Below are 26,441 nucleotides of genomic sequence, written 5' to 3' on the forward strand. Positions count from 1 at the left end.
AGATGGTTGGCTGTTTTGAGAATGTCCATGGGCCTATAAAACTACAGGTATATACCTGATTAATCAGGAGCAATGACAGCAGGGGTCTCATAAGTAAGCTGTGCATCAGGTGATAAAAATGTTTCCCTCCAGTGACGTCACAGACAGGTACAGGTAGCTAAAATTGTCTGGGCCTGACATTGGTGTGAACACACAGTTGTTGAGGCCAGCAAGAGTGACTTGCCAGGTGACCCTACATCTGTTTTTGATCTTGGTGAGCAATAGTTGGTAGTGTGTCCTCGGCTTTAAGGAACATAACGACCTGTACAAAATATTAGTTATACATGTACTTTTTTTTGTAATTCCGCAAGTGTCCCAAATGATTAAACCGGTATTTATCGCAATACTCAAGTATTAGCCCTCCGATTATTGTTTGTTTAGGTGAAGATGCCAGAATTTGATTTACCCTTCCATTGGCCGATTACCTGTCAGACAAATTTAAAGGTATGACCTAACTGCGAAGGTCCCACTTTTTGAATGCGTGTAAATGAAATAAAAGGGAGTGGTCACTCTCTATGTGTGCATAATCTGTCGTTGATCATTGATACACTCATTCCTACGAAAGCAAAGAAGGCTCATTCAATATTCAAAATTCAGAATTCGAAATTTCCAACAAATATTGAAGTTTGAATTTTAAACTATGCTCTTCTTTGACTTCAAAATTCAAAATTCGAAATTTATAATTTTGAATTTTGAATTTTAAGGTCAACCAATTGTGCAACTTCAAAATTCAAAATTCAAAACTCAAAAATTTCAAATATTGAATTTACCTAGTTCTTCTAATGAAAATTGACCATCTTTTATAAAAAAACACGAAGGACTTTTCACCACTGTACACAATAATTACTATCTTGGTTGCTGCCATTTTATGCTGCTGATGAGGCTCAGAGTAACGCCCCTCTACTCCATCTAGTGGTACCTCATGAGATCAATATTGTACAATTTTGAATTTTGAAGTTGCACAATATTATTTGTTTACTTCAAAATTCTAAGTTCAATATTTGTATAATTTTGAATTTTGAATTTTGAGTATTGAATACGCCTTCTGGGCTTCGTACATTTCTGGATTTTACAGACACCGTTATTGCCATGTAAATGAAATACTCAGTTCCCAAAACGCCAATGATGGATCATGCGCGTATACAGGCGGTGCCCACACAACTATACTTGTGAATCCTACCATTGTGAATAGCGCATGGAGCACAAGAATGGTATTCGAGGACATAATCAATGGGGCTCTTCAATGGCACACTTAAACTAACTCAAGAATGAAGAACTCAAAAAATTGTTCAATACATTAAATGTGACCAACTGCGGCAAAATGAGTCGCATGAGATGAGCCTAAAATGGCACCAGGACATAATAGAAGAAATTGATATACCTGTACTCAGATTTCACATAAGGCAGACAACAGTGAAATGAACAACCAGTCACTCTCAGCCTGTCAAGCTGGGTGCGACATGCGGCTCATTTTGCCATGACGGGTCACAGTATGAAAACTAATATAAGGGGGGGGGGGGTATACTATCAAAATCACCTTTCATAACATTAGGTTTTTTCTTCACAAAATTACCTCTTGAATACATTTGCGAAATAAATAACCTAACCTTTTTCCTGTTCCATACGATTCTATTTTGGAAAAATTAATGTTAATTTTTGTGAGGAATTAGTGATAACAATAGATTATCTCTATTTCTTTTTTAATAATTAGCCGCATTAATGAATTTGACAATCATTATCAATCCTCGCGTATTTCAAGCCTGGTGAATTATATTATTTCTACTTCACCGTAAACCGAATATAAGACGCACACGAACAATTTCTCTCCCGATATATATCTTGATATTTGCCCCTCCCCTGGTTTATACATCCCTACCGGAATAGTAGAAGTAAAACTGGATACCGTCACTGTAGTTTACAACAATGTCCATCGGTCCCTATTGTTGGGCTGTTGTGTTGCTCCACCGACGCGCGTTTCTGCCCCTCTAGGCTTCATCAGGGTGGCTGGGGTTGACTTGCATCTGTCTTGTTCGAAGTTCACAGTTTGAATGACATCATGACTCAGGGGTGGTTTCTCAATGACGTTGTGACGTTATAGACATCCCTACCGAACATCTCCTTCAGTACAACATCACTGTCAATCATGCCGATCCACCGTCGCTGTGCGTATCCATACTTCACCGCCGAAAGGAGGAGACTTTAGGACTGATATTCACCGCCGATAAGTCGGCATGATGCCAATAGGCACTATCCGCGAATAGAAACTCCGGTAGCTACAGGGGCTGTTAATAGGTACACCGAATAGAAACTCCGGTAGCTACAGGGGCTGTTAATAGGTACACCGAATAGAAACTCCGGTAGCTACAGGGGCTGTTAATAGGTACACCGAATAGAAACTTTGATACACTATCAGTGACGTTTAGATTATCTAGGATTGTATTTTATTGTCTCCACATAATGAGCAGGCAAGTCGGATACTTGCTGAAAAGCCCTGATCAGAAGGCAGGCAATGCAAGAGCAGCGATGAAATTTTAAAACAGATTATGTTTTTCAATTCATTGCGAGTCCTACCACTTACACAGTCAATGTCTTTCTGGTATTTGCAACATTATTCTGCCTTTGAAATGTTTGATTCTCGTCCCACTATACTGCCTGCTGGCGGTAAGGGCGTGGAACTAAACCTGGCGGTGTGGTTTTTAGTAATGGCACAACACGTTCGTCGCAGTAGATTCTTTCGCGAAGTATATGTGCGGTAAGCGATGCTCCCCTGCTAGTACCAAAACAAGGCTGTACGATCGAGTATGATATGCTTGGAACAAAATGAAAGCTGTCTTGGCCCATTAAAGCTACCAAGGAAGGCGAGTTTTGTCATATGAGGTCGGGGTTGAAAGAGAGGGTAAGATGTGGAAGGTTCCCACTGACTGTTTCCTATTTTCAATGGGATTTTGATGTTTTCAAGACAGATTGACTAAAATTTCTTAAATTTCCGCCCATAAATGGCCAATGCTTTTTCTGGCGCAAATGAACTATTCCACTGAGTCTTTTTTCTGACGTCGCATGGCTCGGCAGCAAGGTAATTGACTAGATCTCCCCAATACATCTCATCAACGTGAAATTATTATTCTCCCTCGCCGGCGGATGATTCCAGAGAGACACCATGGAAGATGCCTACTAGTTATTGCGCTGTGCTGTTGAAACTAGTTGACCAAGCATCAGGGGTAGCGGGTGTTACCTAATGATGTCACTATGTTCAGAGACACAGTCCAATGGTACAGAATGGGTAAAAACTGAGTAGCCGGGGGTTCACGATGTGGCGCGGATTATCATTCTCCACTGACTGCCGTTATAACGAGGTCGTGATTTGAAAAATCGTCCTGCGGTGCCGGCGAATCAAGACGTTTCCGAGAAATAAAACACAAAATTCAATATTTCAGTTTTCTAGAAATTATGGTGATCTCGGAAGGGTTGGTACGAGCAGATTTTCTCCGTTTTACCAGGGTCTAATCCGTGATGAAGCAGATCAGAGAAACGTGGGGTCCTTGTAACAATTCTGCTTCTACGCGAGATAGAACCCGGCCCTCTATACAATCATATTAAGTAACTAAATGTTCCACTAGCAATATGGAACAAAGTAAGAGATTTGACGAAAAATTGCGCTGCCGTGACATATGTCATGCTTCCTGAGATTAGCTCTACTATCACCAAAAGCCGGTACCAGCGACTGTTCGGTGTGTCATTTACCATATCAAAGGTGTTGGTAGGCAATTTGTGTTACTTTGTAATGTACGTGTAATGTACAATACAAGCATAGTCCCAGGAACGATATGAGTTGGGAACGTAGGACCAAAGGAATCATTATTTGGGAATGATATGTCCCGAGGAACGTATGACCCAGGAAGATATGACCCGAGGCACGTAGGACCCAATCCTGACTCTCATGCGTTGGCGTCACCACTGTCGAGCTCCACAAACCGATGACGGATTCCATCGATTTTCCTGTTTTCTCAGCACGCTCTAAGCGCTGATATGAAAACTTTAAGAGGACAGAGGTCAACACCGATCGCACGTTGTTCAACCACGTCGCCTGCTTTGGCAACGGTCCAGGACTTATTTTAGATATTCATTTTTTTCATTTTCGCAATGAACATTTTAACACGATTGTTTAAAGGTTTCTAGTATCTGTACAGTGCCCGGCAAGCCTAGCGCTTGGACAGGGTGCCATACTATGTTGTATTTTATTCATTTTATTATCAAACTCTTCAGAACAGACAACGAAGGCCCAGCTGCACCTGAGAATTCTGCGAAAGCATTCTGGAAGTCCTATAGTATACAAATACATGCACAGGTGTGGAGTGGTGGATAGTCAACTCGACTGGGCTAAACTTACGACAAGAGCGTGGGCAGGGCGATTGGTAACCGGAAAAACGCCGACCGACCGACCGACCGACCGACCTACCGACTGACCTGCCAACCTACCGTCATATGCAGTATCCCTTTCGCTTCTCTATAGCACATGTATCTGATAGTGCCCAGCGCAATGGACGTGATGGAGTCCGACGTGTCTGACAGCAGCATCTCCAGTCAATTATACCGGGAAAACGAGCCCACGCGGTAAGGAACTGATAACGATACTCTAAAGATATGCTTTGTCTACATGGTCGGTGGATATAAAAACATGATTTGGGCCTAATCTATGCACTGTAGTTTTTCTACTCGAGTGTCTCGACCGATGCAATGCATGAACTGCAACGCGCAATATGCATTTGTTGTCATTTGAACAGCGCACGTGCGCTTGTTTACAATTTCATTTCACATGACTGCTATCGTGGATTGAATATATCACATTGACTTATGAGACCCGTGACTCAACTTCGAAACTCCTTGGGTTGGTAGGTCGGAAGGTCGGTCGGTCAGCGTTTTTCGGCAGGTCAGTCGGTCGGTCGGTCGGTCGGTCGGTCGGTCGGCGTTTTTCCGGTTACCAGGGAGATTGGTGTAAATATGTTGAATGTTGATGTAAATTGGGTTTTAATTTGATGCGAGTGCTCTGTGTGTAAATATGTATTAAGATGCTAGATGTTGGAAAGGTTCATATAAGATGTCAGTCAAGTCACGTACAATTATTCTGAATCAAAATCCTTTCATTTCTTGTTGTTTTTGTACAATTCACAGCATACTGTATACATACAATTGACAGGCATCCTATTTAAATTCCGCTGTGAAACGATGCCATTCAACAGCTTGGGTGGTATGAAAGACAGAGGACCAGGACAAAGTAAGGGGTGCAAAAATGATCATTTTACATCCCGATATTAATTGTACCTGAAGTATGAAATCTAAAGGTGAAAGGACAACAATGAAGGAGAGGGGCCGTTAACTATCCGTGGACGGACCCTTTAGCCTGTGTAGCACCCAGGGAGAATAGACACACACGCACGTGTAACCATTAGCCATATGTAAACCCAGGAGTGTCTAACCGTTAAAATGCAGTGTCGAAAAATGGAGTTTATAAACGAAAGAAATACTTCTGTATTATATTATGCATTTATTTCCACTTTACATTCTTCATGTTGTGGTCGGAGTGGCATTTTTCAGGCGTCAAACTCTACTTCTGGTTTGGTGGGTTGCATTTGAAGTTCCATCCACAGTTCTTAGTGCAGCATCCCTTGCTGAGCGTACAGACAGAACCAGTTGCAATGCATCTGAAAAACAGAAAAAGTCGCATGGAAAATTCCTTAACACTGTTGTGCGTTGTCTAGTCTGCGTAAGGCCATTTTGCATGTTGGAATGTCAGGTGTTGTTCAGATTGCTGAAAGGGATAATCCACAAAGCGATGTCCGCGAGTTAGAGATTATTGTCTAAGGGTATTTCAAACTTATGATGATAACGTAACTACAATTTGCACTTTCGTTCACATTTATGGTACAAATGACACTCAGAGGGATCTCATAGAGCCGATTTGCAGCACAGTGCGGTGGCTGTCCAATTGAGGAATTAGGCATTATAAAATAGCCTGTTGAAATAATTCACCAATCACACCACAACGCACACTGATTAACTCTACTAGAGGAACAAATCCTGGTACGACAGGGCGTGACGTTGTCGTGCGATTATTGGGGATTTCGCACGACTAACGTTTCTTTTTACATTTTCTCGGGCGGTGAAAATGAACCGTCTCGTTTCCTATTTATAAGTCTGGCGCAGATCAGTAAGCGAACATGTGAAAGATAGGGCCTGCAATAAGGTTCCAATCAGAAACTTGCGTATGCCTTGATGATGCATCAATTGAGGTGCGATAAGAGAATGGTATTTCTCGTAGGAATACGCACTAAGCTATTAATTCACAGTGATACAGATTAACTCACTTCAGCTTATCCACAAGACTTGTAAAATAATACATTTAAAGAGCAAACAAAAATGCAACAATGTTTTCGACTGATACTGTAATGAAATAAAGTCTTCTTTGTTGAGAGGACTTATCGCACAGTTGTCTTGGCCTTGTATTCTAAAAGGCCTTAGTCACAGTATATCATTGTTTCTAATACAAAATACATTACGCCTCGTTTTGATCGGAGCGGTCTTGGTATCGCAACCAATGACCGCCTGGGTAGGTATAAAATTCTGAATTTTAGCAGACGAATTATTTTCACCAAGAAGCAACGACTCAGCCCCACAAAACAATGTCAAGAACACGAGATTTTGAAGTATTCCCCGATATTGGGATTTGTGAAGTAGGGAGGATACCCGAGGACTCTTTCGAGGTGTCAGTCAGGATTACTGGGAATTCCCTTGCTGCGTGACGTCATCTTCACAAGCAACAATATGGCGGAGTTCCGGACACCAGGCTGGATCATTCTTTGACGAAAACGGAACATATATACCTTTCAAATCGTATTTAATTTGTTTAATTTTGTCCAAAACCCTCGGCGAAGCGCCTCGGGTTTTGGACTGCATTTTCGGTCTACCCGAGCGGTCTTGATTATACAACCAATGACCGCCAGCTCGATATTAATTCCTTAAACCAACGAGGCGCAAATCAAGTACGTTTGCCGAACCTGGATAACCGCAGAGTTGTTCTGCAATGATTCGCTGGTTTTGTAAAAAGAATACGATTTAAAGTTCATGTTATTACAATCACGAGGAACTTTATCTCCAATCAATATTTCATCGAACCGCTATATATATTCCACACGTAAACCAACTGCTAGAAGTCTCTATCGGTAATAAAACAATTATAACATTTCTCAATATCGTTATTTGGCGTCAATTGCGTTCACCTCTGGTATTTACAACGTTCAAATTTGTGCTGATTTATCATGTGTTGCTATATACAGTGTGTACGTTTGTAACTTACCCTCGCTTTTCAACATTCTCCTCGAACTCATAATCGGCTGTCTCGTCTGAAATAACAGAGAAAGTTCATTCACCTTGACTTTCAGGTTTCACTTATTCACAGCTGATGAGTAAGTAAAGATGGATCCTGTTACATCTTGGGAAAAGGAAAACCTCAGCCAAGTAAAGAACAAATATCTGTTTTTCTAAAGATTCTCAAAATGATTAGAAAAATTTGATAGAACAATGCAGTAGGATGTGAATACCTTAATCATTTTTCCAGCTAATGCCATTCTTACCGATGGTGACACCTTTTACTAAGAAAACTATGAAGACTTACCAGCAAGGACGAGTCCCAAGAAGAGCAAACCAACAAGAAACACAGCGGTCTTCATTGTAGCTTTGTAAGGTGATGTAATACGATACGAACTGAAATAGAAATACAGTCTACATTTTAGTTATGTGAGGTGATGTTTTACTGTAGTCACTGAAAGTGGAATAAAAGTACAACAACAGTCTTCATTTTAGTTATGTTAGGTGATGTTTTACTATACTATGTTTTACTATAGTCACTGAAATTGGAATAAAAGTACTACAACAGTCTTCATTTTAGCTATGCAAGGTGATGTTTTACTATAGTCACTGAAATTGGAATACAAGTCCTACAACAGTCTTCATTTTAGCTATGCAAGGTGATGTTTTACTATAGTCACTGAAATTGGAATACAAGTCCTACAACAGTCTTCATTTTAGTTATGTAAGGTGATGTTTTACTATAGTCACTGAAAGTGGAATAAAAGTCCTACAACAGTCTTCATTTTAGCTATGTAAGGTGATGTTTTACTATAGTCACTGAAAGTGGAATAAAAGTCCTACAACAGTCTTCATTTTAGCTATGTAAGGTGATGTTTTACTATAGTCACTGAAAGTGGAATAAAAGTTCTACAACAGTCTTCATTTTAGTTATGTAAGGTGATGTTTTACTATAGTCACTGAAAGTGGAATAAAAGTCCTACAACAGTCTTCATTTTAGCTATGTAAGGTGATGTTTTACTATAGTCACTGAAATTGGAATACAAGTCCTACAACAGTCTTCATTTTAGCTATGCAAGGTGATGTTTTACTATAGTCACTGAAATTGGAATAAAAGTTCTACAACAGTCTTCATTTTAGCTATGTAAGGTGATGTTTTACTATAGTCACTGAAATTGGAATACAAGTCCTACAACAGTCTTCATTTTAGCTATGCAAGGTGATGTTTTACTATAGTCACTGAAAGTGGAATAAAAGTCCTACAACAGTCTTCATTTTAGCTATGTAAGGTGATGTTTTACTATAGTCACTGAAATTGGAATACAAGTCCTACAACAGTCTTCATTTTAGCTATGCAAGGTGATGTTTTACTATAGTCACTGAAAGTGGAATAAAAGTCCTACAACAGTCTTCATTTTAGCTATGTAAGGTGATGTTTTACTATAGTCACTGAAAGTGGAATAAAAGTCCTACAACAGTCTTCATTTTAGCTATGCAAGGTGATGTTTTACTATAGTCACTGAAAGTGGAATAAAAGTCCTACAACAGTCTTCATTTTAGCTATGTAAGGTGATGTTTTACTATAGTCACTGAAATTGGAATACAAGTCCTACAACAGTCTTCATTTTAGCTATGCAAGGTGATGTTTTACTATAGTCACTGAAAGTGGAATAAAAGTCCTACAACAGTCTTCATTTTAGCTATGTAAGGTGATGTTTTACTATAGTCACTGAAATTGGAATACAAGTCCTACAACAGTCTTCATTTTAGCTATGCAAGGTGATGTTTTACTATAGTCACTGAAAGTGGAATAAAAGTCCTACAACAGTCTTCATTTTAGCTATGTAAGGTGATGTTTTACTATAGTCACTGAAAGTGGAATAAAAGTTCTACAACAGTCTTCATTTTAGCTATGTAAGGTGATGTTTTACTATTATCACTGAAAGTGGAATAAAGGTCCTACAACAGTCTTCATTTTAGCTATGTAAGGTGATGTTTTACTATAGTCACTGAAAGTGGAATACAAGTCCTACAACAGTCTTCATTTTAGTTATGTAAGGTGATGTTTTACTATAGTCACTGAAATTGGAATACAAGTCCTACAACAGTCTTCATTTTAGCTATGTAAGTGATGTTTTACTTTAGTCACTGAAAGTGGAATACAAGTCCTACAACAGTCTTCATTTTAGTTATGTAAGGTGATGTTTTACTATAGTCACTGAAATTGGAATACAAGTCCTACAACAGTCTTCATTTTAGCCATGTAAGTGATGTTTTACTTTAGTCACTGAAAGTGGAATACAAGTCCTACAACAGTCTTCATTTTAGTTATGTAAGGTGATGTTTTACTATAGTCACTGAAATTGGAATACAAGTCCTACAACAGTCTTCATTTTAGCTATGTAAGTGATGTTTTACTTTAGTCACTGAAATTGGAATACAAGTCCTACAACAGTCTTCATTTTAGCTATGTAAGTGATGTTTTACTTTAGTCACTGAAAGTGGAATACAAGTCCTACAACAGTCTTCATTTTAGTTATGTAAGGTGATGTTTTACTATAGTCACTGAAAGTGGAATACAAGTCCTACAACAGTCTTCATTTTAGCTATGTAAGGTGATGTTTTACTACAGTCACTGAAATTGGAATACAAGTCCTACAACAGTCTTCATTTTAGCTATGCAAGGTGATGTTTTACTATAGTCACTGAAAGTGGAATAAAAGTCCTACAACAGTCTTCATTTTAGCTATGCGAGGTGATGTTTTACTATAGTCACTGAAATTGGAATAAAAGTCCTACAACAGTCTTCGTTTTAGCTATGTAAGGTGATGTTTTACTATAGTCACTGAAATTGGAATAAAAGTCCTACAACAGTCTTCATTTTAGCTATGTGAGGAGATGTTTTACTACAGTCACTGAAATTGGAATAAAAGTTATACAACAGTCTTCATTTTAGTTATGTAAGTTGAATGTGATGAATACTGAGTGAAATAAAATGGTAGGCGGGGCTAAACCAGGAGGATTTTTATCATTTGTTTTGTTTGTCTTAAAGGAAGAACAAGTAAAAGAGAACGGAACCCGCTTCCCACGCAGTAGTTTCAGAATGTAGCGGCATATAATTTCGGCCAAATGTGCATGCCTACATTTTCGGTTAATAAATACCTTACGAGGATTTCAAACGGATATTGCAAGATGCAAAAGATGTAATGAAGTGAATTACTATTTGCTATGAGCCTGCCTACATTTATCAGTCTGTTGTTCACGGTCTCGCTCCAAAGTTAACAGTTGTTTGTGAAGATATGAAACTATATTGTAACCCTAGAATAAAAATTCAAATAAACAAACCTGACCAAAATTCTTCCAAATTCATCACTACAAGTGAAATTTTAGAAATTCGACGAAAGACAATATTTAATACTTAATCGGCAAAGTCAATAGCTTGAAGCAAAGTTAGTGAAATAAAATGCTTACCAAATGTGAATCTTCTCCGTGAATTGAGAAATAGATGATGAGCTCATTATAGCAAGGGTTTTATAGGACTGATCAGCGATTGATATTCATATAATTCATTAAAGTCTGCTCGACAAGAATATGAGTTTGGGAAAGCAATTACCAGGGAAATAAAAACTTGTCCACCATATGGCCTCCATACGGTGCCTGGGAGAGAAAAACATCTCACTATCCTGAGATATCTCCATCTTTCCATGCATTCATCTCGATCCCTGAGATAATAGCTAGGTTCAGCATCATTCCGACTCCCACTCCGACTGAAATCGCGAGATCGAATAGTAGGCGCAGTGGGGCAACCATGACAAAATAATTTAGTGGACACTTTCCACTCTTGAAACAACATCACTTGGTTGAAATGTTCGGCGTCTTTTAAATCTTTGTGCTTGCCAATCGTGAATATTGAAGTTGTATTCCGAGTCGTAACGAATAGGAACACGACTTCAATATTCTCGATTCATGCACGTCATTGATTAAGGACGCCGTATTATTCTCTCGCATATGACAGTGATGTTTTATGACATTCAGGCAGCTACTATTCGGTCTCGGAGTCAGTTAGAGTCATGTGACCATAATAAAAGAAAAGCAAACAAATCACTCGCAACTTCGAATCGATTCTTAAATAGAATTGACTCGAACTCCAGTGCAAATCCGCCAACGATGACGTCATTGGTGTAAAAAAACTCGTAATGTGGGGACGGCTAAAATTGATTTTTCATAATTGTGACGTCGAATGGCATTACTGGGACTATGTCCGTCCACTAACCTCGCCGTCCCCAGTAGCCCCTCTAATGTTTGAATGGCAGACAAATATGAAAACAGTTGAAAGGTACCGCCACACCACAAAGAGAAAATGGTAACTGTTGATTGGGAAGAAGATGGTTCAACTGCTTAAAAATATGCCAAGCACACTTCTTCGAGTGGCAGTAACCTAATTTACATTCAGGTAAACAGAAATGCGTGCATACATTATGGATATTTGCCAAACTTGTGTATGCTATCAGAATTGACACTACTATGAATAGTTTTCCTCCCTCATCAATCTATTCATTTGATAAATGTCGATGACACATGTTATATGTTATGAATGGTCTCTTTAGCATTAAGCGATTGTCATGGACCATGTCATGATATTGTGATATATAGTGATTATATGTTTTATGATATGCTGAAGTATTGATGATACAATTACTAACACGGGATATATTTAAACTGAAAGAAATGGTATGCGAAATAATTTATAAGACAATGAATAATATGAATTACTAATGTAACCAGAAACTATGCTACGTGGTAAATTGATTCATTCATGCGGTACAGACACGCCAAGAATTAATGACAATGTGTTTTTAAAATATAACTGGGTCTTTTGATGATACATAAACATAGATGATAAGTTGAAAGTTTGGTGATAAACAAACTCCTTTCTAAGATAATTTTTGGTAGTCTGGTAACCAAAAGGGGGTAGACAATGGACTATTTCAACGTGATTATCTGTTTATTAACGTACTTTGTTAAAGAGTAAGTTAGTACTGTAGAAAGCATTTAAAATCGTTCGAAATACAGTTTATCCGTGAGACATTAACTCGATATATCACAACTGACCAAATATCTGTTACATAATCTGAGCCGTAACGAGTGACGTCAGAGCCCAGATTACGTAACCACGGGTACCGTAACCGCGGGAACACTTCATTGATTGAACGGTACAGCAATCCGGTCAGCGCGCGTAAATATTTTCACCACAACCTGAAATCTGCTCAAAAGGTTCTGGGTCGTCTTAAATGCTCGCTGTGACTACAGTAATGAAAAGCAGTGTCGCTCTAACCTACCTACTCGTTTATGATAAAGAAACCCTCGGCAGTTTGATCGTCGATAATTGGATAAAAAAAACGTTGTTTATTGAAACATGTACGATGTTTCATTTTGTTAAGGTATTAAGAACTGGCGTCAGTTTATCTCTTTAAATTCCACTACAAGGTCGAGCATATCGTAAACGAATTATCATATGAGGTGTTTAGTTCATCCATCTACCCATGTAGGACATGCAATTTTTTATTTTAGTGATATTGATACTAGTAGAATTTCTGGCAGTTATCTTACATTTAATCTTCTTTCAAGTTAATCGATACCAGGAAATAACCAGCAAACCCACAGGGTCTGTAGATTCAGGAGATTTATAATAATAATAATGATTTATTATATTAAAAGTGCTTTTGAATGAAAATCATTTGCAAAGCACTGTACAATTTAAAAAACATTGTAAAAGAGAAAATTGTACTTAGAGATTAAAACATTTAGGTGCTGGTGTCGAAGTGTTCAATAAAAAGGTGAGTTTTAAGATGTGTTTTGAAGGCGCTGGTGCCAATGGGATCACGCATCCAGGCCGGAAGTGGGTTCCACAGCCTGGATGCCAAGTTCCCCAGGCAACGGTCTCCGAAGACGCCTCTTGTCTGTGGTATGGAAAGGAGCCATTGGTCCTCGGAAGACCGAATCCTGCGGTCCGGGGCACGAAGACTGAGGAACTCCTTGAGGTATTCCGGGCTTTGGTCATTATGTAAGACTTGATGCGTCAGCAGTAGCACTTTATACTGGATACGTGATCTCACCGGCAGCCAGTGCAGCTCCTTAAGTACAGGGGTGATGTGTTCCCTCTTTTTGGTCTTACTTAGAAGCCTAGCAGCTGCATTCTGAACTTTTTGTAGTCTTGAAAGTTCACACTCCGGTAGTCCTAATATTAAGCTGTTTTGAAAATCTAATCTTGATGTTACAAGGGCATTAATTACACGGGCACAAGTTTTATTGTCAAGGTGTCTACGGATCTTTGAGATTTTGTGAATTTGAAAATAAGCACCCTTGACCACCTTTGACACTTGTTTAGACATTTCCATATTTTCATCGAAAATTGCTCCCAGGTTCCTGACCAGGGCAGAAGCCTGGATAGCGGATGGTCCAATGTTAATGACCGGCAGTGGCTTGAGCTTCGACAGTTTACGTTTTGAAGCACCGATGAGAAATTCTCTTCTCATCATTGCCCTTGAGGTGGTTTAGGCCAAGCCACTCGAGTACATCACTTACACACGCCTCAGCCCTGGCAACAGCATCCTGGAGACCATGTTCTGAAACATGGACGCTGTCATACAGCTGGATGTCATCTGCAAAACCATGTCGCAACATGCGATGTCTCTCGATAACTTCTCCAAGTGACTGGACATAAATCGAGAAGAGAAGATTTATGGTTTGACCATTTTGGCTAGAACTTGAAATCATAAAGCAAGTAGAACCCCTTCGAAACGTGGTGAATGCTGATTTCAAGGCCGGCAGTCTGTTCTTTGTTTTCCGGAGAACAGACTCCGATGGTTTAAATGAGCATTCAATTCATTTTTAAAGAGTTCTAGTAGCTTTAAGATTTGGAGGTCTATCCAAAATGGCGGTACCTACATGGTCAACTCTTAAGCGCTAGTCAAATGCACCATCAGGCGTTATGCGGGACTGCCTTCTTGGATTCCTTGAGGAAAAGAGACCGCCTTCCTCATAAGAACACAGATTCACTCAATGAACCATCTTCTATGTCTGAAAGAACCCTCGATATTTGCAATTTGTTGTGTTAAGTATAAAATGTTAGATATTGCTTAGCATTTTTCGCAAAAGGTTTGCCATTGTATTCCCAGCTGCGTGCCGCCCCTTTTTTTAATATGAATAACCAGTTACTCATGTGAATTAATTCAGTGGTGTTTACTCATCTTTAATTCATTGTCTGAGACACATTTAAGTATGTTCATATTTTTTTGATTTAATTTATTCATTACCAAAGAAATAACCAAACAATTATTCATTATCATTCGTGAAGCGTGGTGTCACAGGTCATCTTAAGCTAAGCGCACACGGGCGACAAAATGACAAAAAAAACTGAAAACGTTTGTTTTCAAATATTTTTTCACAATTTGTTGCCCGTCTGCGGGCGACCAAAACAAATGTTTTTCGAAAACATTTGTTTTTGAACAGTTTTCGAATATTAAACATGCAATATATTTTTGACCTAGTCAAAATGTTTTTCGTCAAAACGTCGCCCGTTTGCGGGTGACTGCAACGAAACGTAAAACATTTTTTGCGTCATCATCGTCATTAGCCAATCACGATGACGTTCAGCGTCATGTGATACCAACCAAGCGGGGGTGTGACGTATGACGCAACCAAGGTTACCCCTTGTTTTTGACGTGACCTGTGACATGACCGTGTCATTTTGTCTCCCGTGTGCGGGTGATTGAAACAAACACGACAAAGACGCAAAACATTTCGAAAACAAATGTTTTTAGTTTCGCTGTCATTTTGTCGCCCGTGTGCGCTCAGCTTAAAGCACCATCCTTAGCCGTGGTGGTAGTTGGCAATCATGTCCGATTCCACATTGTAGCAGTATCTCATGATTGCCCTGGCCCCAAAAGTTTAATCACTTTGAAGGAAACTTGTAAAACTTTATCCAAACATATGACATTTCGCCTCGATAGAAAATTTCAAAATGTTTCAAAACTAATATTCCAATTTCTAGAATATACAAATTTGAGCAATTTTCAAAACAGTGTCAATGGCACTATTTGCGCGAGGCCTCATGATTCGCGGCAGGCGACAAGAGTGAAGCGGCTTTAATAGAACTACACGTTCGCTGTTCCGGCAGTTTTCCGACTCACATTTTAGAATAACCGGTCGATCAAAGAAGGTCAAACAAACCAATCAGCGAGTAGCATCTGATGGTGGCGTATCCCATGACGTACTGATTAGTGCATAGTTAGAGAAGTTTAAATAGTGGCAATAATTACGATTCTTTTGCACAAACAGGCCTCTTATACGAACTTTCTTTTTTTTAAAGATACATTTTACTGACACATACAGGAAATTTTGAGTTTCATTGAATCGATTTTGTTACATGACAGCGAGTGGTATCTCATTTACCTCGAATAGATTTTCACGGCGTTTTGAGGCAAAGTGAGTAAGGTGAGCAGTGTGGCATTGCGTGGATGGTGCATACGCACAGTGACTATGACTTGAAAATAACAAGGCGATGTCTGGTAATCCCTATGGCCATGTCAGCAATATGGCGGCTAATATTATATCTCGATTTGGAAGGTTTCATTTCACTAGCCGAACTACGTAAACCAGGCTGTAGGAGTTTGTTTTTGAATCTGCAATAGCTTCCGATAAACATGTCTAAAGGGCATTTCCGGTGGCCATCTTGATATTCAATTTGGTGGCCATCTGGCCTCGACGCAAGGACCCAACGCGCCGCGTAGCGACAAAATAACGAAGCTGGCGAAACATTTATAACGGGTCACCGTGATCTCGTTGTGGACTTTTAGCTCGATTATTGGGTTATAACTATTCTACTGTTTATTTGCACGAGGAAAGGAAAGCACGCGAGCTAACGCCAACCTATTTACGTAAAGTGATAATTAGAAGGTATAAAGCTCAGGAAATGTTAATAAATAATCATTCCTTATCGTTTTTGAGTGCATTTTTAATTGTAAAAAGTATATGCCTACGTCACAGAGTCTCTGCAATGGTCATTTTCATCACAGTAGTCTTGCGCATCCAGACCTTCTTCACTTATTAGGCTGGCGCAAGCCAGGCGTTCATTGTACTAGACCTAGACATTTTCCACCGCAATGTATCTGGGCCGAAGAAACACTGCGCAAGATTACCTCGAGCTTGAGCTAAGAATAGATTATGCTAATGAGCATACTTCCACATAGAGTTTTCCCAGAATGGTGCATATCGCGCGAGGCTACTTAGTCTATTACCATTAGGCCCCGCGTAGTGGCGCTGAGGCGGCCGCTGTAATCAAGAGAGTGGTTGATGTGGCGTCTGTAGTGCAGAAATCAAGTCATAACGTTCAATCTTCTTAATTTCGTCTTTATTACTACTAATCATCACTACGTGCACTACGTAAAACTGAAAATATACAAACGATTGGAATCATAAGAAAACATAGAAATTAATCATAGGAGAATCAAATATCACAGTTGATAGGAAAGGGACGGATAAAGAATACAGCGGGCCTTACATTAGTAGTACGGTACATGAAATGGTGTGTCACAACCTTAGGGACGTCTCACAGGAGACACTACTATAGAGACATAATTTACAGCTAGGAACTTGTACAGGAAGACAGTCAGGGATTCTACAAGGACAGCTACTATAGAGACTCTTAAGATGTTACAAGGGGCAAGAGGAAAGTCATAAACTATTAAAGATGTTCTGTACTGTCATTAAAACCAACAAGATGAGCAGTGTCTTCACTGACAGCTGCTGCCACCTATCGTTACAGTTGGGAAACTACAAAATTACAAAGACAGCGTGGGTGAGGAAACCCATCGATTAAAACACTGAATTTGTATCTAAATGCGTCATATCATTATCATGACAACTACGTCAGTACAGTCTATACATGTTACTTTTGATATACGTTAAGAACATTTACCTCTATACACCCTCAGTCCTCGAGAAATTCAAAGTTTACAAGACAAAAATCCACGGATTCTTCACAAAATCATTGTATAGTTTTAGGCGGAAACACATGGGGCTGCGCACGCATCCAAAACATCCCATATCGCCGCGCTTCAGCTCAAAAGTTTGGAGGCGGGAAAATTCAAAGGCATGCGCGCACCCACATGGCTCCCCTAAATTGACCACATAACAGGGCAATTTACCAAAAATCAACTTCCAAAAGTGAGACACTCAACAGGGTTGAGATACCAAAAACCAATACAGTTCAACTTTAAGTTCTGACACAGTCTCATTAGAAAGACAGTTCAGCTTTAAAAATCTGATTTCTAGACCGATTCTTTATCATTTTCACATACAGTGTAATACAAGTAAATAAGTACACAAAAAAATGGAATCAAACTTGATTCTTTACATGGTCTTAGCAAACCTTTGTCCCAAAGACAAATAAACACTAATCACTCAAGAGATTAAACCTAATTCGCATGTCTTACATTGCAACAACTAAATTTCACCAACTTCACCCAAAAAACTGGCAACGTCAGTGTCTTTTCATAGAAAGTCATAGGAGCATTTCACTCACAACAGTTATTTTTTTTTTTTAGCAGATTTTAACCTTATCCACTAATCTTTCAAATCCAAATACAGCGGTTCAACTTGGAACTTCAAACATTTGCCTGGTAGGCAAAGAAAATGCAAGTCTAAAAATACAGAAAATACGAATATGCAATGTGCAAGTTCGAAAATACACAAAAAATACAATCCACATGTACTCAAGTACTGTGTCTTTACCAAATACTCGAAACATTCAAAATACTTGTTAGTCAAACCTTGACTATTCTCAAATGCCTTCAAATGGTCAAATGCAACTTATACTAGTATGCAAAATGTCTTTAGGGAAACAGTCCGGACCGAGGCGCCAGCTAAGAAAAGGACATGGCACCAGGGCCTAATATCAGGTGTCAGGTCTCTAATCCTCAGAAGGCTCCCCGTTCGGGACTTCCCGGGCAATCAACAAAACAACTTTCCCGATGGGCCGTTCCAGTGTAGTTTGGCTTTTACCAAGGGTGACCTGGACCTTACGGACAAGTCCATCTTCGCTGGGGTATACTCGCGATATCCGGGCCAATGGCCAGTGATTTCTAGGCAAATCGCTGTCTACTACAATGACAACATCATCCACCTTCAGATTCCTGTGAACCTTTTCCCACTTTGGTCTCTCTTGGAGCAGGGGCAGGACCTCCGATCTCCACCTGGACCAGAACTGGTCTGCCAAATACTGCACCCTCCTCCAACGTTTCCTCGAATATACGTCCTCTTTCACAAATTTCCCTGGTGGAGGCGCCACGACAGCAGATTTCAAGGTCAGCAACTGACTGGGACTAAGAGGCTCTACGGACTCTCCGCTCTTAGAATCAACGTAGGTGATAGGACGACTGTTCACTACTGCCTCTGCCTCTGCCAGGAAGGTCGTCAACAACTCATCATCGAGTGGGCCAGGATTCTGCAGCAAGATGGCAGACAGGACATCTCTGGTGGACTTGATCATTCGTTCCCAAACTCCTCCAAAGTGTGAAGCCTCAGCCACCTTGTTCGGTGCGATAACCACCCAATCACAGTTGTCCTTGCCAAGCTCGGAACGGATTTTGTCATGATTCATCTCCGCGACAGCCTGTTGCAACTCGTTCTTACCCCCTATCATATTTGAACCTTGGTCACATCTACAAACCCTCACAGGACCCCTCTTACAGACAAATCTACGGTAGGCATTCAGGAAACTACTCGTGTCCATGGAGTGGGCAACCTCGATATGAATTGCTCTCGATGCCATGCAGGTGAAAAGGACGCCCCATCGTTTTAGCTCCTTTCTACCCTCCTTTACGAAGAAATGGCCGAAATAATCCACTCCACAGTATGTGAAAGGTGCTGCTGGGTCTAACCTATCTGTGGGCAGGTCTGCCATCTTCTGAAGACAAACCTTGCCTCTCAATCTACGGCAAACTACACATTTCACAATGTGCATCGTTACAGCACCCCTAGCGCCAACTATCCAGAAACCTGCCTGACGACTAGCATTCAAGGTTGCGCTGCGACCCCCATGGTAGACCGATCCATGAAAGTGCGCGACAATCAGGTCAGTAACATGTCCGTGCCTTGGAACGATGATTGGATGTTTCAACTCCTCTGGTATTTCCGCTCGCCTGACGCGACCACCGACACGTAGCAAGCCATCCTCGTCCTCAATCGGGTCCAAAGGCTGTAGGTTCCTCCTTTTTCCATCAAAAGACTCCATCTGAACAGCCTGGAGGATGGCCGTCTCTGCTCGCTGGAGGTCCTTGACATCTAGCTTCTTTTCCTTGGCACCAGTTCCCTTTGCAACCCTCTCACGAAGTATGTCCTTGTACTTCAGGCAGCAGGCGACGGCCCTCTTCAAGCGATACCAGGATGAGAAACCCTCGAATCTCTCGGACATCTTGCCAAAGGGTACGATCTTGGTGTCTAACACTCGGACAGTTTTCCGGACCTCTGGGTCATCATCGATCGTCTGTACGTCGTCTTCAGACAAGGGGACGGGAACCTTTTCCTTCCTCAAGAAGTCTGGACCTTCCCACCAGGACTTGGCTCCGAGTAGGTCACGGGCTGACATTCCACGAGACGCTATGTCTGCCGGGTTGACACTCGTATCGACATGATGCCACTGATCTGGTGTGGTGGATTTCCGAATCCTCTCAACTCTGTTAGCCACGAATATGTGAAAGCGGCGCGTTTCATTAGCAATGTATCCGAGAACCACCTTACTATCTGTATAGTAAAAATGCTCTATGCCCTCGTACTTCAACTCCCTCTCTAGGAATTCACCCACTCGAACTGACACAACTGCGGCGGACAACTCTAGCCTAGGCACTGTGATCGGTTTTAGAGGAGTTACGCGCGACTTTCCCATAACAAGCGAGACACTAACATTTCCCTTGTCATCTGTGAGTTTCAAGTAGCTACACTGGCCCAGCCCACCAGGTTCCAAACTTGCATCACTGAAATGATGCAGTTGTACTGAGACAACCTCACCAAACACTCTAGGGTGGTAACAGCGTGGGATCTCAATATTCGCCAAGTTTGACACCTCTGAGCACCATTTTTCCCACTGTACATTAATTTCAGGTGGGACAGGGTCGTCCCAATGTAGCTTGCCATTGCACAAATTCTGCAGAATGCGACGTCCTGTCAGTATGAAGGGAGCAATCAGGCCCAGTGGGTCAAAAATCGAACTCACTGTGGACAATATTCCACGTCTAGTTACAGGCTTTTCCCGCATGACCACTTTGAACTGGAAGGAATCTGATTGCGTGCACCACTGAAGGCCCAGGGTCCTCTCTGTAGGCAAGTTTTCTGACAAGAGATTCAACTCCTGCACACCCTTAGCCCTAGCCTCCAATGGTACAGCCATCATAACTTCCCTATCGTTGCTTAAGTAGCTTCTCAGTGTGAATTCACCCTTCTTGCAAAGTTTCCTACTGCCACATGCTAGGTCCTTTCCATCATCAGTAGTTTTCTCAGCCGACAATCCGTCGTCGCAATAGAACCCAGCACGGACAAACTCAGCCGCCTTTGACCCACACTCAGATTCATACTTGTCAGCATTGGCCCTCAGTGCGAAGGTGGCACAGCCTGGCGAAGATCGAGCCCCAAAGAGATGTCTCGTCATGCGATACTCCACCAGCTTGCCATCCTCATACCAAAGGAATCTGAGAAAATTCCTGTGCTCCTTCTTCACCATGACCATATTGAAAAATGACTGCACGTCGCAGACTACAGCTACAGACTCTTTGCGGAAACGCAAAAGGACCCCTACCAAGTTGTTGGTTAGGTCTGGACCCTGGAGCAAATGCTCGTTAAGAACCTCGCCCTGAAACTCGGCGCTACAATCGAATACCACCCGGATACGTCCAGGTTTGTTTGGGTGGTAGACCCCATGATGACTCAAATACCAAACCGAGCCTTCGGGACAGCTCTCATTTTCTGGCACTCGCTCACAGAAACCCTTTTCAATCATTTCCTTCATGTACTGAAGATAATCCTCCTTGAATTGAGGATTTTTCTCCATCTTGTGTTTTAAGCTGGACAGACGCTTCAAAGCTTGGGCTCTATTGTTGGGTAACCTTACATTCTCATCGCGGAATGGGAGTGGTAACTCATAGTGACCGTCGTCAAGTTGACGAATTTGTGACCCTAGTATCTGCAGAAACTTGCGATCTTCAACTGAGAGGCCAACGCCCTCCTCACTACCTGACCTTTCAACAAATTCTACATCAAACATATTCATGACAGCTTGAGGGGTTACCTCCGTGATCTGTGTTCTAAATGAAAAGTGATGGCGCTGTTGTGGCCTTGAACCCTGAGGAGACATTCCAACCACGCCCCAGCCAAGTGCAGTACGTACACCATAAGGGTCATCCTCTTTGCCAGGTAGGACTTCCAGAGGCTTTATGGCCTGCAGACAAGACAGTCCAATCAGAAGTCCTATCTCAACATCGGCAAAGAAGGGAGCTAACTTGCCATGGACTGGCTCTAAGTGGGACCACTGCCGAACATTCTCTGGTCTAGGAACTTGGCTAGGCTTGGCTGGGATGCCTCCCCTGGTGTAACATACGGGCATGTCAAAACTCTGTGACTCATAAAGACCTTTAACCACAAGGCCACGAACCTGCCTACATTCAACAGTAGTATTGGATGTCATGGTAGCCAACCTCAAGGAGTAGGGTTCGCCCTCTACCCCTATCTTGTCTAGAACAGAATCGATCACGAAACAACCATCGGACTGCTCGTCAAGTAGGGCGTACACGATGGTTGTTTCGTTCACGTTATCCCTGTGACGCAGAGTCACAGGGACTATCAAGCTGGTACATTCTCCGGAGTCTGCTCCAATGAAGTGGGTTGTGACCTGGGGTGGGGTAGAACTATCGTCCTTCGGTACGCCGTTGTCCTGGTCTTGTGCCGTATCTTTGTTGTCTTTGTTGTCGTTCCTGGGGTGGTTCCTATCGCGCGGCCTGAAGCCAGGATCATGCAGAATGGTCGGGTGTATGGCCTTGCAGGTATCACAAGTTTTCTTGTACTTACAGTCTCTCTTCATATGGCCCCAGCCGAGACAGCCTAGACATAGGCCGTTCCTCTTTACAAAACTGGCTCTGTCGGGGACGTTCAGTTTCACGAACTCACTACAGGCATGAAGCCTGTGGGCCTTCTTACAATAGGCACACGTTGCTTTCCTTGTCACACCCCCGGCATCACTACTGGCATTATTAGTGGTAACAGGGGTACCACTGGTGACGAGGCTGCTGATCTGCGATGGGGACCTTTTAGGATACGAGTCCTTGATCTTGGAACTGCGAGTGTCACTGGGCTGCTTACTCCTGGAATCAGCACACCGCTCAGCCATTGGATTTCTAGCGATGCGTGCCTGCCTTTGTACAAAGGCACAGAAGACGGAGAAAGGCGGATAATTATCATGGCACCGCGGTGGACCGCCCGAACTGTTCTGAATGTCACCGGGTCCATAGAGCCATTTGTCGACTTCTACGAACCACCTCTGCTGTAGGTATCTAGGTAGTTTGCGCAAAATCTTCTCGTACTCCTCAGGATCATTCAGGACCCCAAGGTGAGACAATTCACCAATCGCTGTGTTGCACTGAGCCATGAAGTCGGCAAGCTTCTCAAGGCCTTTGCCATCACCAGGCTTGACATCTGGTAAGGCGTCAATCTTGTCCCGGAAGGAACGGGCTAACCGAAACTTGTCTCCAAATCGCTCATCAAGCACGCTACGAGCCTTCTGGTAGGAACCTTCACTGTTGATTGCAAGCATTCCTTTGATGCAATCTTTCGCGTCTCCGGCCGTATACTTGCCGAGATAATATAATCTGTCAGTAAAGTCCGGGTAACTATCTTCAACTAGCACCTTGAACGAGTTTTTCCACACCGGATATTCGAACACACTACCGGTGAATATTGCTGGTTCCTTCTTAGGCAACCTGTCCTTTTTCGTTATACTATCAGCGAGTTTTGCCAGCGCGTCAGCCAAAGAGTTCTCAACACAACTCGAGCTAGATGCAGAAGCAGGGTGTGTTGCGCACGGAGTGCTAGTTGCAAAACTAGCCGTCGTCCTCCTGAGCTGCTCGCGTAGATGTTTGTTTTCTGCCTCCAGCAGGTATCTTTCATTATCTCGTCGATGTCTTTCTGCTGCTTGGAGTAAGGCGTCAAGGGCCGGATTGTGTGGATCCATCGGGTCCATGCTTGTAATCGTTCGGACGTTCGTTGGGGTAGAGTTTTACTGTGGCGTCTGTAGTGCAGAAATCAAGTCATAACGTTCAATCTTCTTAATTTCGTCTTTATTACTACTAATCATCACTACGTGCACTACGTAAAACTGAAAATATACAAACGATTGGAATCATAAGAAAACATAGAAATTAATCATAGGATAATCAAATATCACAGTTGATAGGAAAGGGACGGATAAAAAATACAGCGGGCCTTACATTAGTAGTACGGTACATGAAATGGTGTGTCACAACCTTAGGGACGTCTCACAGGAGACACTACTATAGAGACAGAATTTACAGCTAGGAACTTGTACAGGAAGACAGTCAGGGATTCTACAAGGACAGCTACTATAGAGACTCTTAAGATGTTACAAGGGGCAAGAGGAAAGTCATAAACTATTAAAGATGTTCTGTACTGTCATTAAAACCAACAAGATGAGCAGTGTCTTCACTGACAGCTGCTGCCACCTATCGTTACAGTTGGGAAACTACAAAATTACAAAGACAGCGTGGGTGAGGAAACCCATCGATTAAAACACTGAATTTGTATCTAAATGCGTCATATCATTATCATGACAACTACGTCAGTACAGTCTATACATGTTACTTTTGATATACGTTAAGAACATTTACCTCTATACACCCTCAGTCCTCGAGAAATTCAAAGTTTACAAGACAAAAATCCACGGATTCTTCACAAAATCATTGTATAGTTTTAGGCGGAAACACATGGGGCTGCGCACGCATCCAAAACATCCCATATCGCCGCGCTTCAGCTCAAAAGTTTGGAGGCGGGAAAATTCAAAGGCATGCGCGCACCCACAGTTGAGTCACTCTATGTTATGACGGACCTAACCAAAATTGCTTACATTTTCGCGTTGCTACAATGAAAGACCTAATACTAAAACCACATGTCTGTTGTCTAGTCTCTCTTAAAGCACAGTCAACAGACACCACTATATCCCCTCACACTCACCCACAAACGCCCACCCCTTCCTGCTACCTAATGAATACTTCTGGATTCCGATTATTCCAATTGATTGGTCAGACAAAAAAAAGCGAGCGTAGACTTAGGAAGTAGGTGCCTAACTGCAGTAGATTTTGAAATATCAGAAAAACGGGCCATTTCCGGCGGCCATTTTGAAATCCAAGATGCCCCCGAACGTTTAAATGGTGGAATGTCATTGGTTGGGTTTAGAAAGCTGGGTACAGGCATGAAATCGAGCTTTTATCATTTACAATACTCGACATATAATTTGAAACGTATTTTTCGAGAAGTTGGCGCAAGTGAGATTTCACATGAGTCAATAAAATATTTCCTGTGCAGTCAACCAGGGAAGGATTATAATTCTGCTGGTGTCAAATTAATCGAGAGAGCTTTCTCTTCAAGTACATATGTTTGTGGGTAAATGCCTAAATAAAAAACGATATTAACTATTTTGTAAGTGTGACATTTTTATTGAGCCACTCTGTAGTTTCGACTAAATAGGCCTCCAGATTAACGTGCGTTCCAAGGAAATCTTATCAACTGGCCTAATTCGAAGTGGATAACCGTGACGGTTTAGCGACAAAAAGTACGGTTCAACGAACTTTCGCCTGTGAAATAAGAAATGGAAGATATGAATACATTTTTGCGACCTGAGACTGGTTGTACAAAGCAAGTTTTGTCACTAACGCTGGCGTTAGCTTAACTTGGCTTTAAGTCTAAAGGCTTAAATGAAGGAGATAACGCCAAGCTAAGATAACGCCAGCGTTAGCGACAAGATTAGTTTTGAACAAGCGATAATGAACTTCAGATCATAATGCGATGGTTTTCTTTCTTTTACAGAAACCCATTGAATAGAGTCATGTTCACAAAAGGAAACCTGTTTTGAGTTACTTTCACTTGATTTGCATGGCCCTTGGCTAACTCAGAAAGATCTTACATGAAGGATTGGGGATATTTTTCAAGGCTCATGGAAGAGATCAGAATTAAAATCCTAAGCAAAAATGTCACTATCGAACACATTCTATGGAATTGCAAGTGCTAAAAGTATTATGGTCATAAAGTATGATTCTTGGGCTTATTGAGATTTTTTGAAAAGGTACATGAAATAAAAAAGTGATTATTGGACCTGTTTAAAAATGTATGTTACATAATGAAGGGATGGAATTAGGTGCATCCAAATACAACAGATATATGACAAACTAAAAATACCATACTCTGCTGAAAACCACATTCAATTTATTTTGTTTTATCTCTGTGATATTAAAAATAAACGATAGACATCTACTTTCCGGTAGGACTGTATATACATCCAGGTGACAGTGTGTCAACATACTGGTAGCCTCAGCTGTCCAGTATGATCTCTTTGGAAACATGCATGATAAATGTTATGAGCCCACAGTCATTAATTATAAATACAAAAAAATGCTGACCGGAGCGCTCTGAGATGACATCGCTATTCGAATATTCATGCGGTCGGAGAAAACCACACAGCAATTGGTATTAGAGGAAGAATATTTTTTAGCGGTGGTTTTTTTTCATTCGTATTGAAAAAGACTTCGTTTAGTAGGTCCTAAGATTGATCTGAATAGCTTGGAAAATGTTTTTAAAGAAAATAGTTGACTTTTATGCTCCTAAAGTAGAAGGGGAAGTTCGATCAACTAGAAGAGTTTTTCAGAAATCCTTGCTTTTCACATTTAGCATGTTGAGGATAATTGTACTCGAAATCTAAGTGTTGA

At 41.3% G+C, this 26,441-nt stretch overlaps 2 protein-coding genes across 2 annotated transcripts; both read right to left on the reverse strand.

The window, feature by feature from the left end:
- Positions 1 to 5,558: 5,558 nt before the first annotated feature.
- Positions 5,559 to 10,952, reverse strand: LOC135498112 (nemertide alpha-1-like). The gene is made up of 4 exons (XM_064788283.1): positions 10,873 to 10,952; positions 7,709 to 7,797; positions 7,391 to 7,436; positions 5,559 to 5,738 (listed from the first exon to the last, which is right to left on the reverse strand). The coding sequence occupies exons 1-4, from the start codon at positions 10,917 to 10,919 to the stop codon at positions 5,642 to 5,644; spliced, it is 279 nt and encodes a 92-aa protein (XP_064644353.1). The 5' UTR covers positions 10,920 to 10,952; the 3' UTR covers positions 5,559 to 5,641.
- A 7,421-nt stretch (positions 10,953 to 18,373) lies between these two features.
- LOC135497737 (uncharacterized) lies at positions 18,374 to 24,530 on the reverse strand. The gene is made up of 2 exons (XM_064787570.1): positions 24,351 to 24,530; positions 18,374 to 23,821 (listed from the first exon to the last, which is right to left on the reverse strand). The coding sequence occupies exon 2, from the start codon at positions 23,684 to 23,686 to the stop codon at positions 18,374 to 18,376; it is 5,313 nt and encodes a 1,770-aa protein (XP_064643640.1). The 5' UTR covers positions 23,687 to 23,821; positions 24,351 to 24,530.
- Between the last annotated feature and the right edge of the window lie 1,911 nt (positions 24,531 to 26,441).

Source organism: Lineus longissimus, chromosome 13 (genome assembly GCF_910592395.1).
Source record: "Lineus longissimus chromosome 13, tnLinLong1.2, whole genome shotgun sequence".
Classification (NCBI taxonomy): Eukaryota; Metazoa; Nemertea; class Pilidiophora; order Heteronemertea; family Lineidae; genus Lineus; species Lineus longissimus.